General features: G+C 45.7%; 1 protein-coding gene across 1 annotated transcript in view; it reads left to right on the top strand.

Annotated features, from left to right (window-relative positions):
* Nucleotides 1-10760, top strand: part of Rubcnl (rubicon like autophagy enhancer) — a 33384-nt gene extending 22624 nt beyond the window's left edge. The window contains exons 6-14 of the mRNA XM_028754283.1: nucleotides 32-92; nucleotides 638-770; nucleotides 2015-2160; nucleotides 3973-4037; nucleotides 6956-7194; nucleotides 7544-7605; nucleotides 9027-9180; nucleotides 9578-9668; nucleotides 10325-10760. Coding sequence (XP_028610116.1) covers nucleotides 32-92; nucleotides 638-770; nucleotides 2015-2160; nucleotides 3973-4037; nucleotides 6956-7194; nucleotides 7544-7605; nucleotides 9027-9180; nucleotides 9578-9668; nucleotides 10325-10437 — 1064 coding nt within the window. The 3' untranslated portion in view covers nucleotides 10438-10760. The remainder of the gene's footprint in view (nucleotides 1-31; nucleotides 93-637; nucleotides 771-2014; nucleotides 2161-3972; nucleotides 4038-6955; nucleotides 7195-7543; nucleotides 7606-9026; nucleotides 9181-9577; nucleotides 9669-10324) is intronic.
* The last annotated feature ends 6519 nt before the right edge of the window (nucleotides 10761-17279 follow it).

The following is a 17279-nucleotide window of genomic DNA, read 5'->3' as shown; positions in this document are numbered from 1 at the left end:
CCCTACCATCCTTTCTTTCCTTTTCCCACAGAACCTGAGAAATCTAATGACATCATGGAAGGCTGCAGATGCTCCTATAACTCTTTAAAGAGGTATGTGTCTTCTTGTGTGTAAACCCACAGATCCCTGGGCTTTCTTTGGAGCCACTGTGTACACTGTGCCACAAGTGGGGAGCCTTGTGCATTTATTTTTGGACAGTGTTTTGTATACACAGAAACTAAGGCTTATAAAATGACGTCACAATGCGCTCCCCAACCCCTTTTGACAGAGCTGTCTTGGAACTTGCTAGATAGACTAGGCTGGCCTTGAATTCACAGAGATCCCCTACCTCTGCCACCTCAGTGCTCAGATTAAAGAATGGGCCATCCTTGAAATGCTACTAAGCATCTAGGGGATTTGAGCTCTAGTTTTCTGACTTTAAGCCCAGTAAGTACTGTTTTTACCTTACCCCAGGTCTCGGTACCCTTAATAAATGTCAGACTCTTTGCTGATCACAGGTGAACTCTATTGCATTAGATACCCAGCTTGCAACTGATAGTCTCACACAATGGTTTCCTCAACACACGGTTGGAGCCCCAAAGACCCTGACTGTATTCCTTATGCACAGTTGTCAGCTTCTGTTTCTCTCGTGTTTCAGTGCAACTTGCAAGTCAAACCTCAGTCCTGCTGGACTCTTAGCCAGAGAGTTGTTCCGAGGGTTCTGTAAGTACTGGATGCTGTCACAAGTCAATTGTCAGCTGCCAGGCTCCCCGACAGCAGCTAGCTCAGGAGTAAGTATGGAAGTCGGTTGACATGGAATGAAATGTTCTTAATTTCTCACTGGCCTGCTCCATTCAAATATTTATTTCCCTTGTCTGGCTTATAGGTGTTTAGGAGGTCTCAAAATGGATACAAGCAGCCATTCAACATCAGGGGATGTACTTAACAATTCACACCATGTTGTTATTGTTTTGAGGAAGGTCTTGCTATTAGCACAGGCTGGTCTTTCAGAATCCTTGTGCTCTGGCCTGCCTAGTGCTGGGATTGCAGTTCTTCCAAGTATCCTAAGCTGATATCTCATTTTTCCTTCTTATTTCTACGATTTTAATGTACTGGACCCAGATCTTATCAGTGCAGAGCTATAGTAAAGCAGATATCACACCTAGCTGACAGACTTTGCTTGCAGGATATGCTGTTCTCAAAGAATGCTAAACTCCCTGGTGGTAGCAAATGCTAAAAGAAGAATTGAAAAAAAATCACTCTGGAAGGGTCAGGGTGGGCAGGCATCTAATTCTATCAGAGGAACTTAGAAAAGCTGATTGGAGGACTTAGCCCCAGAGCCAGGTACTGCTGGGGCAGATACAGTTCGTGGGGAAGTGTTCTTAGCAAGAGCTGTGAGAACACAAATGGAGGAGGTCTGGAACACAGATGAGCAGAGGAACTTAGCTGTGGTTGGACTGTGTGTGTGTCCTAGGCAGGGGGTGGAGGGGAATTCATGGGAACAGACTTGAATGATAGTGGCCAAATTGTGGAAGCTCCAGGATGCTGATTGAAAGAGTTTGGATTTTAAATGACAATAGGAAAATGTAAGATTTCTTGAAGTTGTTGAGTTTTGTAAGTCAGGGCTCTACAGCAAGACAAAACAAAGCTCTGATAAGCTGCTGCTTTAGGCACTGGATGCTGCTGATTTCATGGAGTGTCCCTGGTCAAAGAGCCCTTCCCATCACACGAGAAGTCTGGAAACAAATGAGATTAAAAAAAAAAGGCAGGCAGGCTCAGGCTCAGTAGTGGGGCTATTCTTTCCAAGTGCAGAGTTCTCAGCACCTGCATCAGACAGCTCACAACTGTGTAGAACTCCAGCTCCGGGGGATCTGACACCCTCTTCTCAGGCACCAAGTACACAGTCATTCACCTAAATCATTTTCGATTTCTGGTGGTAAATTTTAATGGGAAACACACTTAGGAGTCCTTTTTAATTAAACCTCTAAATTGTGCCTTCTGGGGTTAGCCCTGAATCTTCTCATGTGTCCTGCAGGTTGGGGATGAAGAACAGGCTGAGGAAGACTTTGACTCCAGTGTGGATGCAGCACAGGAAGTCATGCTGAAGTCTAGGGTCCCAGGAACTGAGGACTGGGTGCCCCCTCGATGCCAAGTCATACTTACCGTTCACCCACAAATCAAGTAAGAAAGGAGTGCTGTCTGGAATCCCAGGTTCCACTTGGGATATGTTGTGATGAGTCACACCTGGTTCCTATGGAAACAGATGAATGTGTTTCTGGCTTAGTTTTCTTGGTGCTCGGTTGTGGGCTTTGGGGGTGCTGAGTAGTCAAGGTTTGTACTCCTGCACAAAACATCATGACCAAGAAGCAAGTTGGGGAGGAAAGGGTTTATTCAGCTTACATTTCCACATTGCTGTTCATCACCAAAGGAAGTCAGGACAGGAACTCACAAAGGGCAGGAACTTGGAGGCAGGAGCTGATGCAGAGGCCACGGAGGGTGCTGCTTACTGGCTTGCTTCCCCTGGCTTGCTCAGCTTGCTTTCTTATAGAACCCAGGACTACCAGCCCAGGGATAACACCACCCACAATGGGCTGACCCCACCTACCCTTGATCACTAATTGAGAAAATGTCTTACAGCTATATCTCATGGAGACATTTCCTCAAGGGAGGCTCCTATCTCTGGGATAACTCCAGCTTGCGTCAAGTTGACGCACAAAACCAGTCAGTACACTCTGCCTCCCCAGTTATGAATATTACATAGCACTTGTAGATTAAAAAGACCTAAGAGAATTTTATGTGGCTAATACTGAAACAATAACCAAATACAATGATTTAAAATAACGAGATTCTATTTTCCAAACTGCTTATTGTACAATAAAAAAAGTGAATGCATAAAAATTTTAAAAGGAGAATTTAATTTCAAGGTGATTACTGTTGTTGAGAAACGTGACAGGATGCAAATATTCTATGAAACCACGGAAGCTCAGAAACAGCTAAAATTATGTGAGAAAGAACTAAACTTCTATAGTATGTGTATATGGGGCCATACTTGTAGTGTTCACATAATAGTTTAATTGTATTTTTTTCTGAGAATATGTAATGGATTGCAGGTAAAGATTTATAGGCAACCTAGTTTAACTATGTGCAGTCTTCCTATTCTCTTGGTTTCTCATGCAAACTTAAGAGTTATAAAGCAATGCTTCCCATGCTCCACGGAGGTCTCTTATGTACCTCTGTCTACTGCCTTTGCTCTCAGGCTTAGCTGATGCCAGGAAGGATGTTGTGACTGCTTGGGCAGAATCTGTCCTCTAGGCACTGAGCTGTGTTATTCTTACTGTATAGGATATCTTTTCCTTCAACTTTCCCAGAATCCTCTGTAAGGTGTATGGACAGAGATTTAACATGTTGTTGTTATTTTTTTTTTGGTTTTTGTTTTGTTTTTGTTTTTTTACCTTGGCAATTTTTGTTGACCTTGAACTGCAATAAAAAATTTAAATGAACACTTTACCCATAATTCTAGGTCACTGTTGAAATCAGTGCACAGCTGTTGCCAGAGCACTCCTCCTCAAGAGGACTGGATAACTTTGTCTCACATCATCTTATTCTATGTATTTGTTGCGTCTATTCATGTGTGTCCTTTCAAAGCATGTAGGACTGTGTTGTGTCTCCTTGGCTGTTTCAAGTGTACCCTGGCTTCTGTGCCCGGGCAGTGGAAAGCCCCAATGACTCTATGATAGAAGTGTTAGTTATATGTGATACTGACTTCTAATTTGGGGACAATGGAGATTTTAAAGAGTCCTAGCTTTAGAAGGCACAGAAATTTCAACTAGAAGACCATATTGGATAAGTATAAGTTTTTCTTAAAATGAAAAGATGATAAAATTAAAGCCCCTAAGCCAAGAAGCACCACGATGTCCACTGCTTTTCTATCAGTGAAAAAGTCTGTACTAACCAGCTCTGAAATGTGTAACAGTTGCCATCTTCTGTCCTCAGGAGGGACATAGCAGTAGTGGCCCAGAACTTCTTCTGTGCTGGATGTGGGACTCCAATACAGCCCAGTAAGTACAGGTCCTGTGCTGCTTGCTTGTTTCATAACGACAGAGTGAGGATCAGCACCTTGCTTTAGTGTGAGACCGACTTGACTTCTTTGTGAGCATGTGGTGAGGGATTTGTGGAGGTGGCCCTGCCTTTACTGGGAGGCCACCATGACCTAGAAAGCTGCATGACGAGCCAGGAGCAAGGAGGGCCAGCATCCTGGCTGCTTCTCCATTGGTCACTCAGAGAGCCCTCCCTGTAGACTTCCTTCCTGGAAACTCTTCACATCTTTATCCTCTTTTTCTCCCCACTCTACTTCTTCCCCTCCCCCTTTCCTGGAATCTTCCATGGCTGCCTTGTGGAACATGCCCATCTGGCCACAGACAGTTGTGTGTGTGCTTCAGGGGATCATCCTCCATACTGTTTGCTCTCAGCATGGCATCCATCCCTGGACTACTCTTAGTAGGCAGAAGCATTGGTCATCATCAGCCTCTGACAGCTATGCTTGCTTCTAAGATGGTCCTCTAGGCATACCCACAGAGTACAAATGGCCCCTGGCAAGACTTCTCTGAGAGTTGAGGACATGGTGACTCATTTATGGGATGGCCAATGTCCTGCAAAGTAGTCTTCCCCAAGAGACACCATGCAAGACTTTCAGCAGAGCCTGGGGATTGCTTGTTCTCCAGAGGTGTCTATTTCAAGACGTTAAAACTGAAAGCAGAACCAGCCACGGCTTCCTCCATCCTACTACACATTAATGGCAATCACAGTGTGTCCTCTTTAAGTGACTCATTTTCCCAGCTAGCCTAGCAAGAGGCAGGTCTGTTAGTTAATCTGTACATCCTAATGCCATACTAAGTGCCAAATGCATGAGTCAGAAACCACACCACACAGACACGATGACTCCACCAATCAGCTAAGTACCTTCCTGAGTCCATTCTTTTCTGTCAGTACAGCAGGGGATCTTGCAGGTCCTGCCTGCATGGAATCTGCTTCCATTTTTGTCTGTCCTCATGGTCTTAGGAAAAGGGATAGTCATAATTTATTCTGGACTGATGATAGCACAGTGGGCATTTGAAGTTTGGTGAATGAATGAGTGGATCCTGAGATGGCGGAGACTTTGATGCTGGGAAAGATGAGTTATATCAGTGTCTTAATTAGAGTTTTACTGCTGTGAACAGACACCAGGACCAAGGCAACTCTTATAAAAGACAACATTTCATTGGGGCTGGCTTACAGGTTCAGAGGTTCAGTCCATTATCACCAAGGTGGGAGCATGGCAGCATCCAGATAGGCATGGTGCAGGAGGAGCTGAAAGTTCTACATCTTCATCCAAAGGCTGTTAGCAGAATACTGACTTTCAGGGAGCTAGGATGAGGGCCTTTAAGCTAACACCCACAGTGCCACACATATTTCAATAGGGCCACACCTTCTAATAGTGCCATTCCCTGGGCCAAGCAAATAGAAGCCATCACAAATGGCATGCTCAGTGTTATGCTTTTGTCCCTTTAGTCTATTGGTGATTTGACTGTTTAGAATACCTCTCCACACAAGGTAATTCATTAAGAGCAGAGACATTAACTCCTCACCTTCAGCACCTGAAGATGTGGGATATGCTGGCTACACTGGATTTCAACTGAGCTTGCCTACTCTCTGCCTGTGTGTCCCAGCTCTTTGCCTGTGTGTCCCAGCTCTCTGCCTGTGTGTCCCAGCTCTCTGCCTGTGTGTCCCAGCTCTCTGCCTGTGTGTCCCTACTATGATGCTTGACGTCACTGATCTGTTTTCTTCAATGAAAGAAAGAAATATAAGTTCCTAAGTCATGGAATTAGAAGCTTAGAATAACAGACATTACCATTCACCAGCTTGAGAAACAGATGAAGTGCCCAGTGAAGACTTATTCCTGTCTATTCTCCAAGGCATTAATTGGAAAATGGTCATTTGTATCTACAGTGTGCCAGGGAGTGTAGTTGCTGCCTTCCCACCCATTATGCTGTCCGTTCTCACCACAAATCTAACAGTCAAAAGAACTGAATTACACCCTGTGTCATCTCAATTACGAAGAATCATGTCAATTACTCAGGTCATGTTAGGCACTAATGTTGAGGGATGGTTGCACAGGAGATTTTGGCTGGGTGGTTTTCCTTCTTAGCCCAGGTAGTGAGGACACAGTATTACCACCTTTTCTCTACATCTTTTTGTCCATCAGAATATTTTATTAGAGAAACTTCAGAAGCACCATGTATTTGTTTTAGCAAACTCAAAAGGGCAAGAAACAAGTCATTTTCCCCATGCTGCAGAGATATATATCATCAGCTCTTTGGGGGCTAGGTCTCTCTCTCTCTCTCTCTCTCTCTCTCTCTCTCTCTCTCTCTCTCCTCTCTTGTATTGTTCCCTCTTTCTCTCCCTGATACATATGTATCTATGTATACATATGTATGTATCTATGTATGTATGTATGTATGTATGTATGTACATATGTATGTATTTGTGTATGTAAAACCTCTTTTGGAGTCTACATCCTGACACTGTGCATGCACTGCTTTAGAGTATACACTTCATATATGAGCTATCCCTGCACCCAGTTCTGTGCTGCAGTTTGATAGCCTGAGATTCTGAGCTGCTGTTGGAATTCCTGTAGTAGCAGGTAACATCTTCACAGTGGGCTAGATTTCCAGGCCCTGCATGGAACGGTCTTGCTGCACTGCAGCTAACCAAGAGTGTTAGGGATTCTGTTTCTCTGGGATCTGTCTTACCACAGTAAGCCACAAATGGCCACAGGTGAAATCCTGAAGTCAATGCCAGAACTGTGCTGCCTGGCAGTTGGATCTGGCTTTAGCACGGTGACCATTCATCTGAGTCTGAACCTTGCATAGGAATGGAGAGGTGGCCTAAGGCAGATCTTAGCATCATGAATATGGTGTCATCCTCCTGCCCTCTACAGAGTTTGTGAAGCGGCTCCGATACTGTGAGTATCTTGGGAAGTACTTCTGTGACAGCTGCCACTCATCTGCAGAGTCCTGTATCCCTGCTCGGATCCTGATGATGTGGGACTTCAGGAAGTATCAAGTCAGCGATTTCTCTAAATGGCTACTGGACAGCATATGGCATCAGCCTGTCTTCAACCTGTTAGGCGAGCATCACAGCCTCTATGCAAAAGCTAAGGAACTGGAAAGGGTGAAGGTGAGCTTATGCCTCCATGGACGAGGAAGTAGGTTCAGGTTAGATGTCCCATGGTAGGAAATGCATGCCACTCTGGTTTCAGGGTGTCCCCAGACCCTTCACAAGGCAGACTGATGGGTGAATGATTCCAGGGCCTTTCACCTGTGTAGGCTCTTCTTAAGGCCCAACTAAACCTGTGTCCATTCAGGACCCATGTATCAAGGGATTCAGTTATGAACCTTGCTGAAGGAGTTGTTTCCTTGGAAGTTGTTTTGCTCACCAGCATAGTATTTTGAATAACTTTAAGGTTTGCTGTGGACACTGTCAGTGTACACACATCTCATTCTTGATGGTTGACTTCTTGACTTAGGACATCCAGGAGCAACTTTTTCATATCAAGAAGCTGTTGAAGACTTGCAGGTTTGCTGACAGGTATGATTCCCAGCGTGGATGCTCTGTGCCCCTGCCTGGCATATTCTTTCTGATCTTGGCTCTCCCCCCAGTATTTCTGACTTAGAACCTTTTATTCTTGATGCCCAACACTGAAAGAAACAAACAAATGTGAGTTAATAAGAGGATTGATAAAAGATAAAAGTCTACCTCAGCCAGTGGCTACAGTATAGATACAATGTAAATATAGTAAATGCAATACCTCAGCCAGTGGCTACAGTATAGATACAATGTAAATATAGTAAATACAATACCTCAGCCAGTGGCTACAGTATAGATACAATGTAAATATAGTAAATGCAATACCTCAGCCAGTGGCTACAATATAGATACAATGTAAATATAGTAAATGCAATAGATTGTGATGAACACCTGCAACAGAGTTGCATTCTCCCGCCCACTTTAAACTTATGGACATGAAGAGTGGTTTTCTGCCACCACTGTTCATCTGCAAAACTTCCATCTCTTGCAGGATGCAATCTCTAGCCATCCTCCTATCCCTTTTCTTCCTACATCCTGACCCCTGGAAACCCACTTTCTTTCCCCATGGGTTTGACCACTCTTAAGTACCTTGTGGATATAAATCATAGACTATGTGTCTTTAATCACTGGATTATTTTATTTAAATTTTCTAAGGTCTATCCACATTGCAGCCTGTATCAGGATTCCCTTCCTTCTGATGGCTGAATAGTATTTGCTGTGTGTTCATATTAATTTTTCTTTAAATCTTCCAATTGAGGGAAAGGGGCTGCCTCGGCCTCTTATGGGTAGTGCTGCTGTGAGAATTCTCGTGGCCTCACACAGAGGCAGGATTCAGGTCACACTAAGTGAGAGTACGGCTTCCAGAAACGATGTCTCAAAGCTTACCCCAGGGAAGATTACTCATGGGAAAACATTTACTTAAGTTATAAGTTTAAAATAAGAAATAACAGAAATCTGCCAGGTGTTCAGTAATGGGATAATAGCTAAATTTACATCATATATACATTATTAAAAGCAAGTTTATAGATATGGTTTTATATGTGCGTTTGTGTGCATGTGTGTGTGCACTATGCTTCTGTGCATGTGGAGGCCAAAGGTTGATTGATGTTGGGTGTCTCTTCAATCTCTCCCTCTTATATTTTGAGACACAGTCCCTCACTTGGCCTGGAGTCCACTCACCAACTGGCTAGCTCCAGTGAGCTCTGGGGACCCTGCTGACTCTCCCCTGCTCTGGAATGGCAGGCCCTCAGTGCGGTGCCCAGCTTTTTGTGGGGGTGCTGCAGATCTGGGCTTGGATCTAGTTTTTTGCACCGCGGCACTTTACTAACTGAGCCTGAGCCATCGCTCCAGCCCCAAGAGAGCTTTTTAATCTGGGGAGCAGGAGCGTAGGTGACCTTAGGGAACTGTCTTCTCTCTGGCAGTGTGCTGAAGGAGTTTGAGCAGGTTCCCAGCCACTTGACTGATGAGTGCCACATATTCTCCATGGACGACTTCTTCAGGACCAAGAAAGGACTGTTGGCACCTTTGCTCAAGGACATCCTGAGAGCTTCTCTTGCCCACGTGGACAGCTGTGAGGTAAGGGTTCACCTGGGATAAGTTCCCTTCCTAGTGCCAGGACACAGGGAGGGAGGTGTTTCTTCTCCTTGAGTCTTGCTCACAGCCATGAGCATGGAGAGCATGGACTCACAGCTCCGAGTTAGCTAGCCAAAGACATCCCACTGGGACTCAAGATGGGACCCTGTAGCTTCTTGGTATAAACACCCATACCCTGTAGAAACCCATTCTGTCCTGAAGCAGCCATTTTGAAGTGAGGTTTCAGTTGTTATTGCTATTGTTCCGATCCATTCTTCTAAAGGCTAAAACTCAGACATTGAAAAATAGATGCTTCCACACACAGTTTTGTGTAAATGGTAGCCCAGCGTCCCCACAAGAAGCAATGCCACCTTGTGACCATAGATGCCTTCTTTTGCAGCTGTGCCAGGGGAAGGGCTTCATTTGTGAGTTTTGCCAGAGCACGACTGTCATCTTCCCATTTCAGACCACGACGTGTAGAAGATGTGCAGGTACTGCACTCACTTTAATAAAATCAGCCTCATAATCACTTAACTTCAAAGTTAAATACAGCTGGGGCTGCTGAGGGACTCCTGTGCTCTCTGATTGTGTTGCATGGGAAGGATTTGGATTGGTACCCTGCCCTCATCTTTTATGTGAACATGATTCTTCTTAGGATACCCTAGTCTTGCAGGACAGGGTCTCCAGAGAAGAGAATTGAACCAGGGAATTCCAGGCCAGAAGTACCTGAATACCAGGCAGCAGATCTAGACAGAGGGTAATATTCAATGGTGGTGTGTCTACAAGAAGCCCTGGGCCATCTCGCTGAGCTCTGGGCAGCAGTGTAGGTAGCATCTCAATACTGTTCTAAGTCCATAGCAACCAGCCTCGGGACACAGGCGGATGCCAAGGAAAGAGCATGACCTTGTAAGAGCCATCAGCCACCAAGTTAAGATTAGGGGAACCGCCCCTAGTGCTTGGGCCCATCTGGAAGCATGCAGTATCAACCACCTCCATTGGGTTCCTGAGCTCATACCCAAGAGCTGTTGAGTAACTGATAGTCCTGAGAGTTAAGACTTGGGGTTCTGGACTCAGGTTTCCTCCCTCCTCAGATGTATGTGAGAAATTAAGGTGTGCATTTGCTGACTACCAATCTCCTCACTTGCAGGGTGCAGGGCCTGCTTTCACAAACAGTGTTTCCAGTCTTCAAGATGCCCCCGCTGTGCCAGGATCACAGCCCGGAGACAACATTTGGAGAGCTTGCCCCCTCCAGCGACATAAGGCCCAAAGTTGTTCCAAACACCTCATGATGTTACCAAATTGTGTCTGCTTCTGGTAACATTGTTTCAGATACTAAGTATTTTGTAGAGAGAAAAAGAGGACTAAAATTCCCCCTTTGTATGTATTTAATGCTTTCAAGGAGTATGGAAGTTTTGCTATTAGGTATAGGGTTGTTGATAAGGGTTTGTTTACAAATGTTTGACACTGTTTTGCTGCTACTGGCTGTTTTTTAAAAGAAGTCCTTTTTATTCCATTTAAGTTGCACTGGGATAGTTTTTAAAGCTAAATACAGAACTTATTTTTTTATAAACTAACTGACAATGTGACGGCTTAATTCTTCCTCCTTCAGAGTTGTTTGTGAAATGGATTGGCCACACAAGGGATCGAAGTGCCACAAGAATTCTGTTTGGTCAAGCTTTTGTTAAAGACTACTATTTATTCCATGGTTTGCGTAGAGTACATGCCAGTTCTGCTCTTACATTCCTTTCTAGATGACAGTTTCAGCTGCCCTCCAAGGTCCAGGTGAGCTGTCATTTGGAGCTGCTACCTCTAGATGGCACTGTTTCATAAGTGCACGGTCAGCCAATTTGCCACTCTCCCCCCACCCCACCCCTGTCACCAACCCCCTATCTCCCTGATAGTCCTGATAGTCCTTGCTAAAACCAAGGGAGCCAGAGGGGACAACTCCATTCTAGTCCTTCATGATGTAGCTTCTTCATAGGTATAAAGAAAACCAAACCAACCAACCAAACAACAAACAAAACAAAATAGAACAGACTCTGAAAGCTGAGAATGGTGGCATGTGCCTGTAATCTCTGCATATTTAGGAAGTAGAGGCAGAGATTAAGACTTCTATACTAACATAGAAAGTCACATGCAACCTATGTTTTTTTTTTTGATCTGAAAAAGAATGGAATTTTAAAAAGAAGTAAATTTGGATAACATATTTTTTCATTTGTTTGGATTTTGTTTTGTGGGACAGCATCTTCTTACGAAGCTCTGGCTGACCTTGGACTTGTCTCCTGTCTCTATGTCCTGATTGCTAGGACTAGAGGTATATGTCACTACTCCTAGCAAGAGAATACTCTTAACAATGTGCTCTTGGTCATCACTTTAAAATTAAAATTGAGGCATCCCTTAAGATGCATAGCGGTGACTTTTCTCACAACTGTGATAAAATACTGGCCAGAGCTGGTCAGGGAGGACACACTTATTGTAATCTAATGGTTTCAGCTCTGCTGGAACCGGGAAGGAACAGCAGAGTTCAGGGAAGAGACATGGTACAGACTCCTCACACAAAACAGACAGGAAGCAGAGAGCTAGCCCAGAGTGAAGGCTGGGCTAGACCTCCAGAGGCCCACCCTAATGATAAACTGACTCCGAAGGTTCCAACTCTCCCAGATAAAGGGCAAGTTTTGAAACACACGAATCTGGGGTGAACATGGCGGCACTCTGCACATAAACTCTAAGGATCAAGTTCAGTGGATCACGTAACTGATGAAATTAACTTTCTAATGCTTCTCATAGTTACACATCTTCCAAGAATATAGGTAAGCCTAGATTTTCCCCCTTCTTTCTCTCCTGCACACTTTCTCCTACTGGAGGAGGCTTGGTGCCAAATCCCTTCCTTGAATATCTTCAATCTGACCAGTTCTCAATAATACTTGTGTATCATATTGCCTGGCACTCATATGCCCAGCCAGAGCTTCTCAAACAGCAAAGGGAGTCAACAGTGTGCTACAGATGTCCTCAGCCCCACCCACTAGTGTCCCCTACTGTCTGTGTTGGGGTAGGGCAAGGAGAAGAGGAGGAGGAGGAGGAAGAGGAGGAGGAGGAGGAGGAGGAGGCGGAGGCGGAGGCGGAGGAGGAGGTTGTTGACTTTCAATGAGATAATACTGAGAAAACTGAAGCAACAGTCTCCCCTGTCTGGACCTTCTGTCAACTGTTTCTGTTACATACTTCAGGAGGTGGGAGGTCACATGATTGACAAGCCCCCGAGTGGCCTGAGTGGGGACAGAGTGACACAGCAGACACACAGAAAAAGACTCTGAAAGCAGAAAACCCAATCTCTTGTCAAGGCCTGGGGCTTTCCTAAAGCTTCTGAAGAGTTTTTCTCCCCTCCTTTAGGGTTAGTCAGTTTGAAAACAGATAGGATGGTTGATCAGGCCTTGAACTTGCTAAGCCAGTCCATCACCAGGGAGCCTGCTGGTGGGAGACAGAAGCTGCCAGGCTTTTGTCTCAAGTCCAGATGGTATAGAAGAAGCTGGCCACCTTTACTTCTCTCAATGTCTTCTCCCTGTCTGTTTACCTAGAAGAGATTCTACCTAACTCCTTTCCTCTCAGTAGAATAAGAGTCTTCCTGAAGCAGAGACCTCATGACCTAAATACCTCTCAGAGGTCCTGTTACGAAAAACCAGTTCCATGATTTTGAGCCACACTTGAAGGACACTTTAAGTACTAGCCAAGAGGACAGACTCTGGCCAGGTTCACCATGGGTTCCCAGGGAATGGCTATGAGTCACATTTTGTAGACGCTTAAAAAGACAAAACTCATAATTCACCCACTTTCCAATCAGATCCAATGGGGGGCAAGCATCGTCCTGACACATTTCCTGCCCTGCCTGTGTGTGAGCAAGCACATCTGGTGTAGTTAGTTCAAACAGACTGTTTAGGGGAGTGAAAACATATGACTTATCTCCCAAGAACTATTGTACCTAGCCTTCCAGGAAATTATCTTGCCCTTGGGCAAGCGGGCTGCAGGCTCTTCCTGTCCTTCCTCAGCAACTGTCCACAACAGCAGCTAGATTCCACAGGAATTCTGGAGAAGGCCAAGGATGTTCCTGAGCTGCCTCATGGTAAACTCTGGAGGGCGGTCTGTGAGACCACACTTCCCTTCCTAACCTCACATGGAAAGTGGGGGATAGGAATAGAAGAGAAGGCAGCAGATCACTGCCTGTCAACAGTACTGAGCAGGCCACTCTGGATGTGGGATGGAGATATAGCCATGAAGTTTGTTCTGTGTGGCCCTGGGAAATAAGCCAGTTTAAAAGAAAACTGTTTTCAATCAAGTCTGAAGCATCCCTGGGCTATCCAACAAATGGAGGGAGGGAGAGAATGTTCTGTGAGGACAGATTGGAGGCAGAGGCTGGGGAGTGAACCAGATGTCAGAGAGGAACAGGAGAAGGGCTGAAGGCTGGAGAGGCTGGGGCTAGCACAATGCTGTTGTCCAGTCCTAGGCGACAGTAAAGTGCTGGCTCTGCTACAGTGTCCTCCAGGTTTTCTAGTGAGCTGATGGGAGGAAGACAGGGGTGAGGGGTCTGAAGATTAACACTGAGGTGCTGTCAAAATGCTTCTGGAGAGATGGCTTCCTCTTGCAGCTGGAGGAGGATCCCTGAAGGCTAATGAGACTCCATATTAAAGAAGAGGGAGAGGCAGCTCCATGAGAGGTCCGGCAGCCAAGGTACATTGAAGTGGGAACATCAGGCGGCTTTGCCAAAGGACAAGGGGGAAATAGAAGATTTAGTGGGGAACAGAGCTGCAAAGTAGAGCCCATAGCATGCAGCACAGTGACAGTGACACCCAGCACAGTGACAGGAAGGTGTTTGCAGTCCTCACAGCACAATGCTAAGAAGGGCCCCAGGGGACACAGCTGGGCCTCTGTTCCAGGAAGACTGAGCAGGGATTGGGTGCTGGGTACATTAAGGACAGAGCGGAGGCTCACTAGCTGACATAGGAAGGTCTACATACACTAGGGCAGCCACAGAAGAGAGGGAGGGTAGGGGACCCTTGGAGAAGCAGGAAGAACCAGGATCGGATAGTGTAAAGTTGAAGGGACTCCCCAAAGCTCAGCAAAAAAGACAAACCACATGTCAATGGTGTTTAAATGTGATGTTAGGGGCCAGGGAGATAGCTCAGTCATTGAACTCCTTGCGCACGCGTATAGTATCACCTTCTCTGCTGGGAAGGCAGAGGCAAACTATTTTTCTTGCATGAATGTAAGTGTACCATGTATGTGTTGGGTGCATCGGGGTCCCTGGGATTGGAGTTAAAGGATGGTTGAAAGCCACCCAAGTGGGTGGGGAGAACTAAAGCCAGGATCTACAAGAACAGTAAGTGTTCTTAAGTGCTCAGCCATCTCTCCAAGCTCCCATAAATATAAATCTTTTTTAAAAAGTACAAACATGAGCTCACAGACTGTATGTCTGAAATGGAAGCATTCTCCTACTTTATGGCCATACCTTCCCTGGCACCCAAGAGAGCAGCTCTGCATCTCAAAATCTCCTGTTCTTTGGAAGGTGATGGCCCCTCCTTTAGTCTCTCTTACAAAATCCCCCTCGGAACTATATTCCAGGAACTTCTGGGTTCCCAGGTACTCACAGCATCATTCTAAAGAGGAGTGGAGTTGTGGGGAAGCATGGCCCCATAGCCTCTGTCTCACATCTGTATGGAGAGAGATAGCAGGAGAAAGGCCCTAGTGAAGAACACAGCTTCCTGACTCTCAGTCACTGGCTAGCATGGACAGACGTACAGACCATAGCAGCAGGAAACTAGTGGGATGAGGTAGGATCCCGAGACCTTGGGATGAGAGAAGGCTAGAGAAGCCTGAAAAGGAGTTGGGACTGCTGTCTCCCGCACTTAAGGTATGTAATTGATCCCCGATGGGTCGGAGAGCTGCTCACACACTCAAGGATGAGAGAGCACTGTTTCCCCTGCACACCGGTGTTCCAATTTCTGTTTGAGTCTGCTTGCCACAGCATCATTCAGAAAAGAACCGTGTTAGCTGTTAGTGAGGTGAGAAAGGGGAACCAGGATTTCCCCTTTCAAACCAGTTAAGAAATTACTTCTTAAGACAGGTCCTCAAATGTTTGTTTTAAGGAAGCATCTTTCACAAGGGATGTTGCCAGTAAAATCATGTTTCTCTTCCTTGTCCCCTCTGGCCGTGAGCTGAAGAAGGCTGGCTCGTGAGCAGCAGTCCTTGGGCAGTGTCTGATTGATTGATGTCAAGCAGGACAGGCTTAGACCTAAGGGCAGCAACTAACATCCTACATGCCTGCACATATGTCCACAATGATCTCTTCAGCCGGAACAGGAAGCTGGGGCCCAGGGTGAGGCTAAAGGGGATATATTAAATCACCAACCCTGCAGATGAGTCTTCCACCTTGTAACTTCCTCGCCACATTCCTGGACCAAGGCAGAGAAGTTTCCAGCTGTTTGTTTGTTTGTTTGTTTGTTTTTAGAGAAAGTGTCCCTTCTGCCATCCTGTCTCTATTTATTATCATTAATTACCATTTTTCTGACCTCTAGCCCCATTCACCTGAAGAGCATCCAAGTGTGTTTTTTTCTCTGTAACTTCTTCCCCTTTGTGTCTGCTGTAATATTAGATATGACCAGCAGAGGGCACTGGTGACACATCCTTGCCTTGAATGTTCCTTAATGCCCTTTGCAAGGTTTAGCAGGAGGTCTTTTGCTGGTTTCTTTGTAAACTACTGATACCCCAGAGTTTTATTCATGAAGAAGACTCTGGCAATGACACCATAGCTGGATTCTGAGTGGTCCATCCACAAGGTCAGATAGGGACCTGATCTGCATGGCTCTCAACAACATAGCTCCAGGGATGGCAGCACCATCTTTCTGAGGAAGAAGTCACCAAATGTATTAGTATTTGCAAGCAGCTGAAATAAAGGGAAGATGTCTGGTGACACATGTTGCCACAGAAAAACTGGCTCAGCAGGCCACAGAGGCATAAGCCTGCTCACAGAGACCTACCTGCTTTTGCCTCTCAAGTGCTGGAATTAAAAGCATGTGTCACTCTACCTGGTTGAGCGTGGTTTTGTTCTGCATTTTACAACAGTGTCTCACTCTGAAGCCCACACTGGCCTTTGCCTTGCAACACACCTGACTCAGGCTCCAAATCTTGGGATTACTGGCGGTGTCTACCAGTTTATGGCAGTTTATTAGAAGCTTTCTGTCCATCCTGGGTGTAGTTTGTGTAAATGGGGATTTGATTTCCAGGGCCTACCGCTTCCAAGAGGCTGAGTTCCTGGGCTTGGTTCCTACCTCTAAGTTTCCACACTTGTGTGTGCCATCATGATTCAGCCTCATATCAAATTACAGGCATAAAGTTCATCTCTTTCACCACTGAAAACATTCACACTGTGTTGTTGCCGGCGGTCGGCTAGTTTTTCTGTTTGCTTGTTTTTTTTTTTTGTTTTTTTTTTTGCTGTGTTTGAAATAGGGTCTTGACTACATAGCCCTGGCTGGCCTCAGTTTCATGATCCTTCTGCTTCTGCTTACCGAGGACTGGCACTGTAGGAATGAGCCACCAATTTTGAGTTTAGGAAGTGCATTTCAGATTTGAGGGCCCCTGTAAGATACCATATAACCCTTACCTATTCACCTGGCCCCAGTCTGCTGGTGGCCTGGCCAAGTGTTTCCTCTTAAAACTATATATGCTGTCACCCAGGCTGACTTCTCTTTGTAAACTGGACAGTGGGCATCAGAGCTGCACCTCAGGGACAGAGGTGTAGGGAGTGCTGAGGAAGGGAGCCCTGTAGCTGCCCACGTGGCTGCCGTGTAAGCAGCTTCCCTGTCCAGACTTTGCATCAGGAACTCTGTTCCACCTTCTTTCTCTACACTCTTGCCTCTGCTCTTTTGTTTCCTGACGGTACTTCCTCTCCATGCTACTCCCAAATCATTCCTGTGACATCATCACCAGTGACAGCATCCTTTCTGAGGCCTTGTCTCTGTTCCTCCTGACCACCTGCTCTGCTGTCCTTTACTCCAGTCAGTCCTTTTCGTTGTCAGTCCTCCATCCTCCCAGTCCTAGCTGCTTCCTCTGTCCCG

The sequence above is a fragment of the Grammomys surdaster genome, unplaced genomic scaffold, assembly GCF_004785775.1.
Source record: "Grammomys surdaster isolate TR1022 unplaced genomic scaffold, NIH_TR_1.0 125985, whole genome shotgun sequence".
NCBI classification, from domain to species: Eukaryota; Metazoa; Chordata; class Mammalia; order Rodentia; family Muridae; genus Grammomys; species Grammomys surdaster.
Note: the sequence above shows the minus strand (reverse complement) of the source record. Positions and strands in the feature narration are given on the sequence as shown.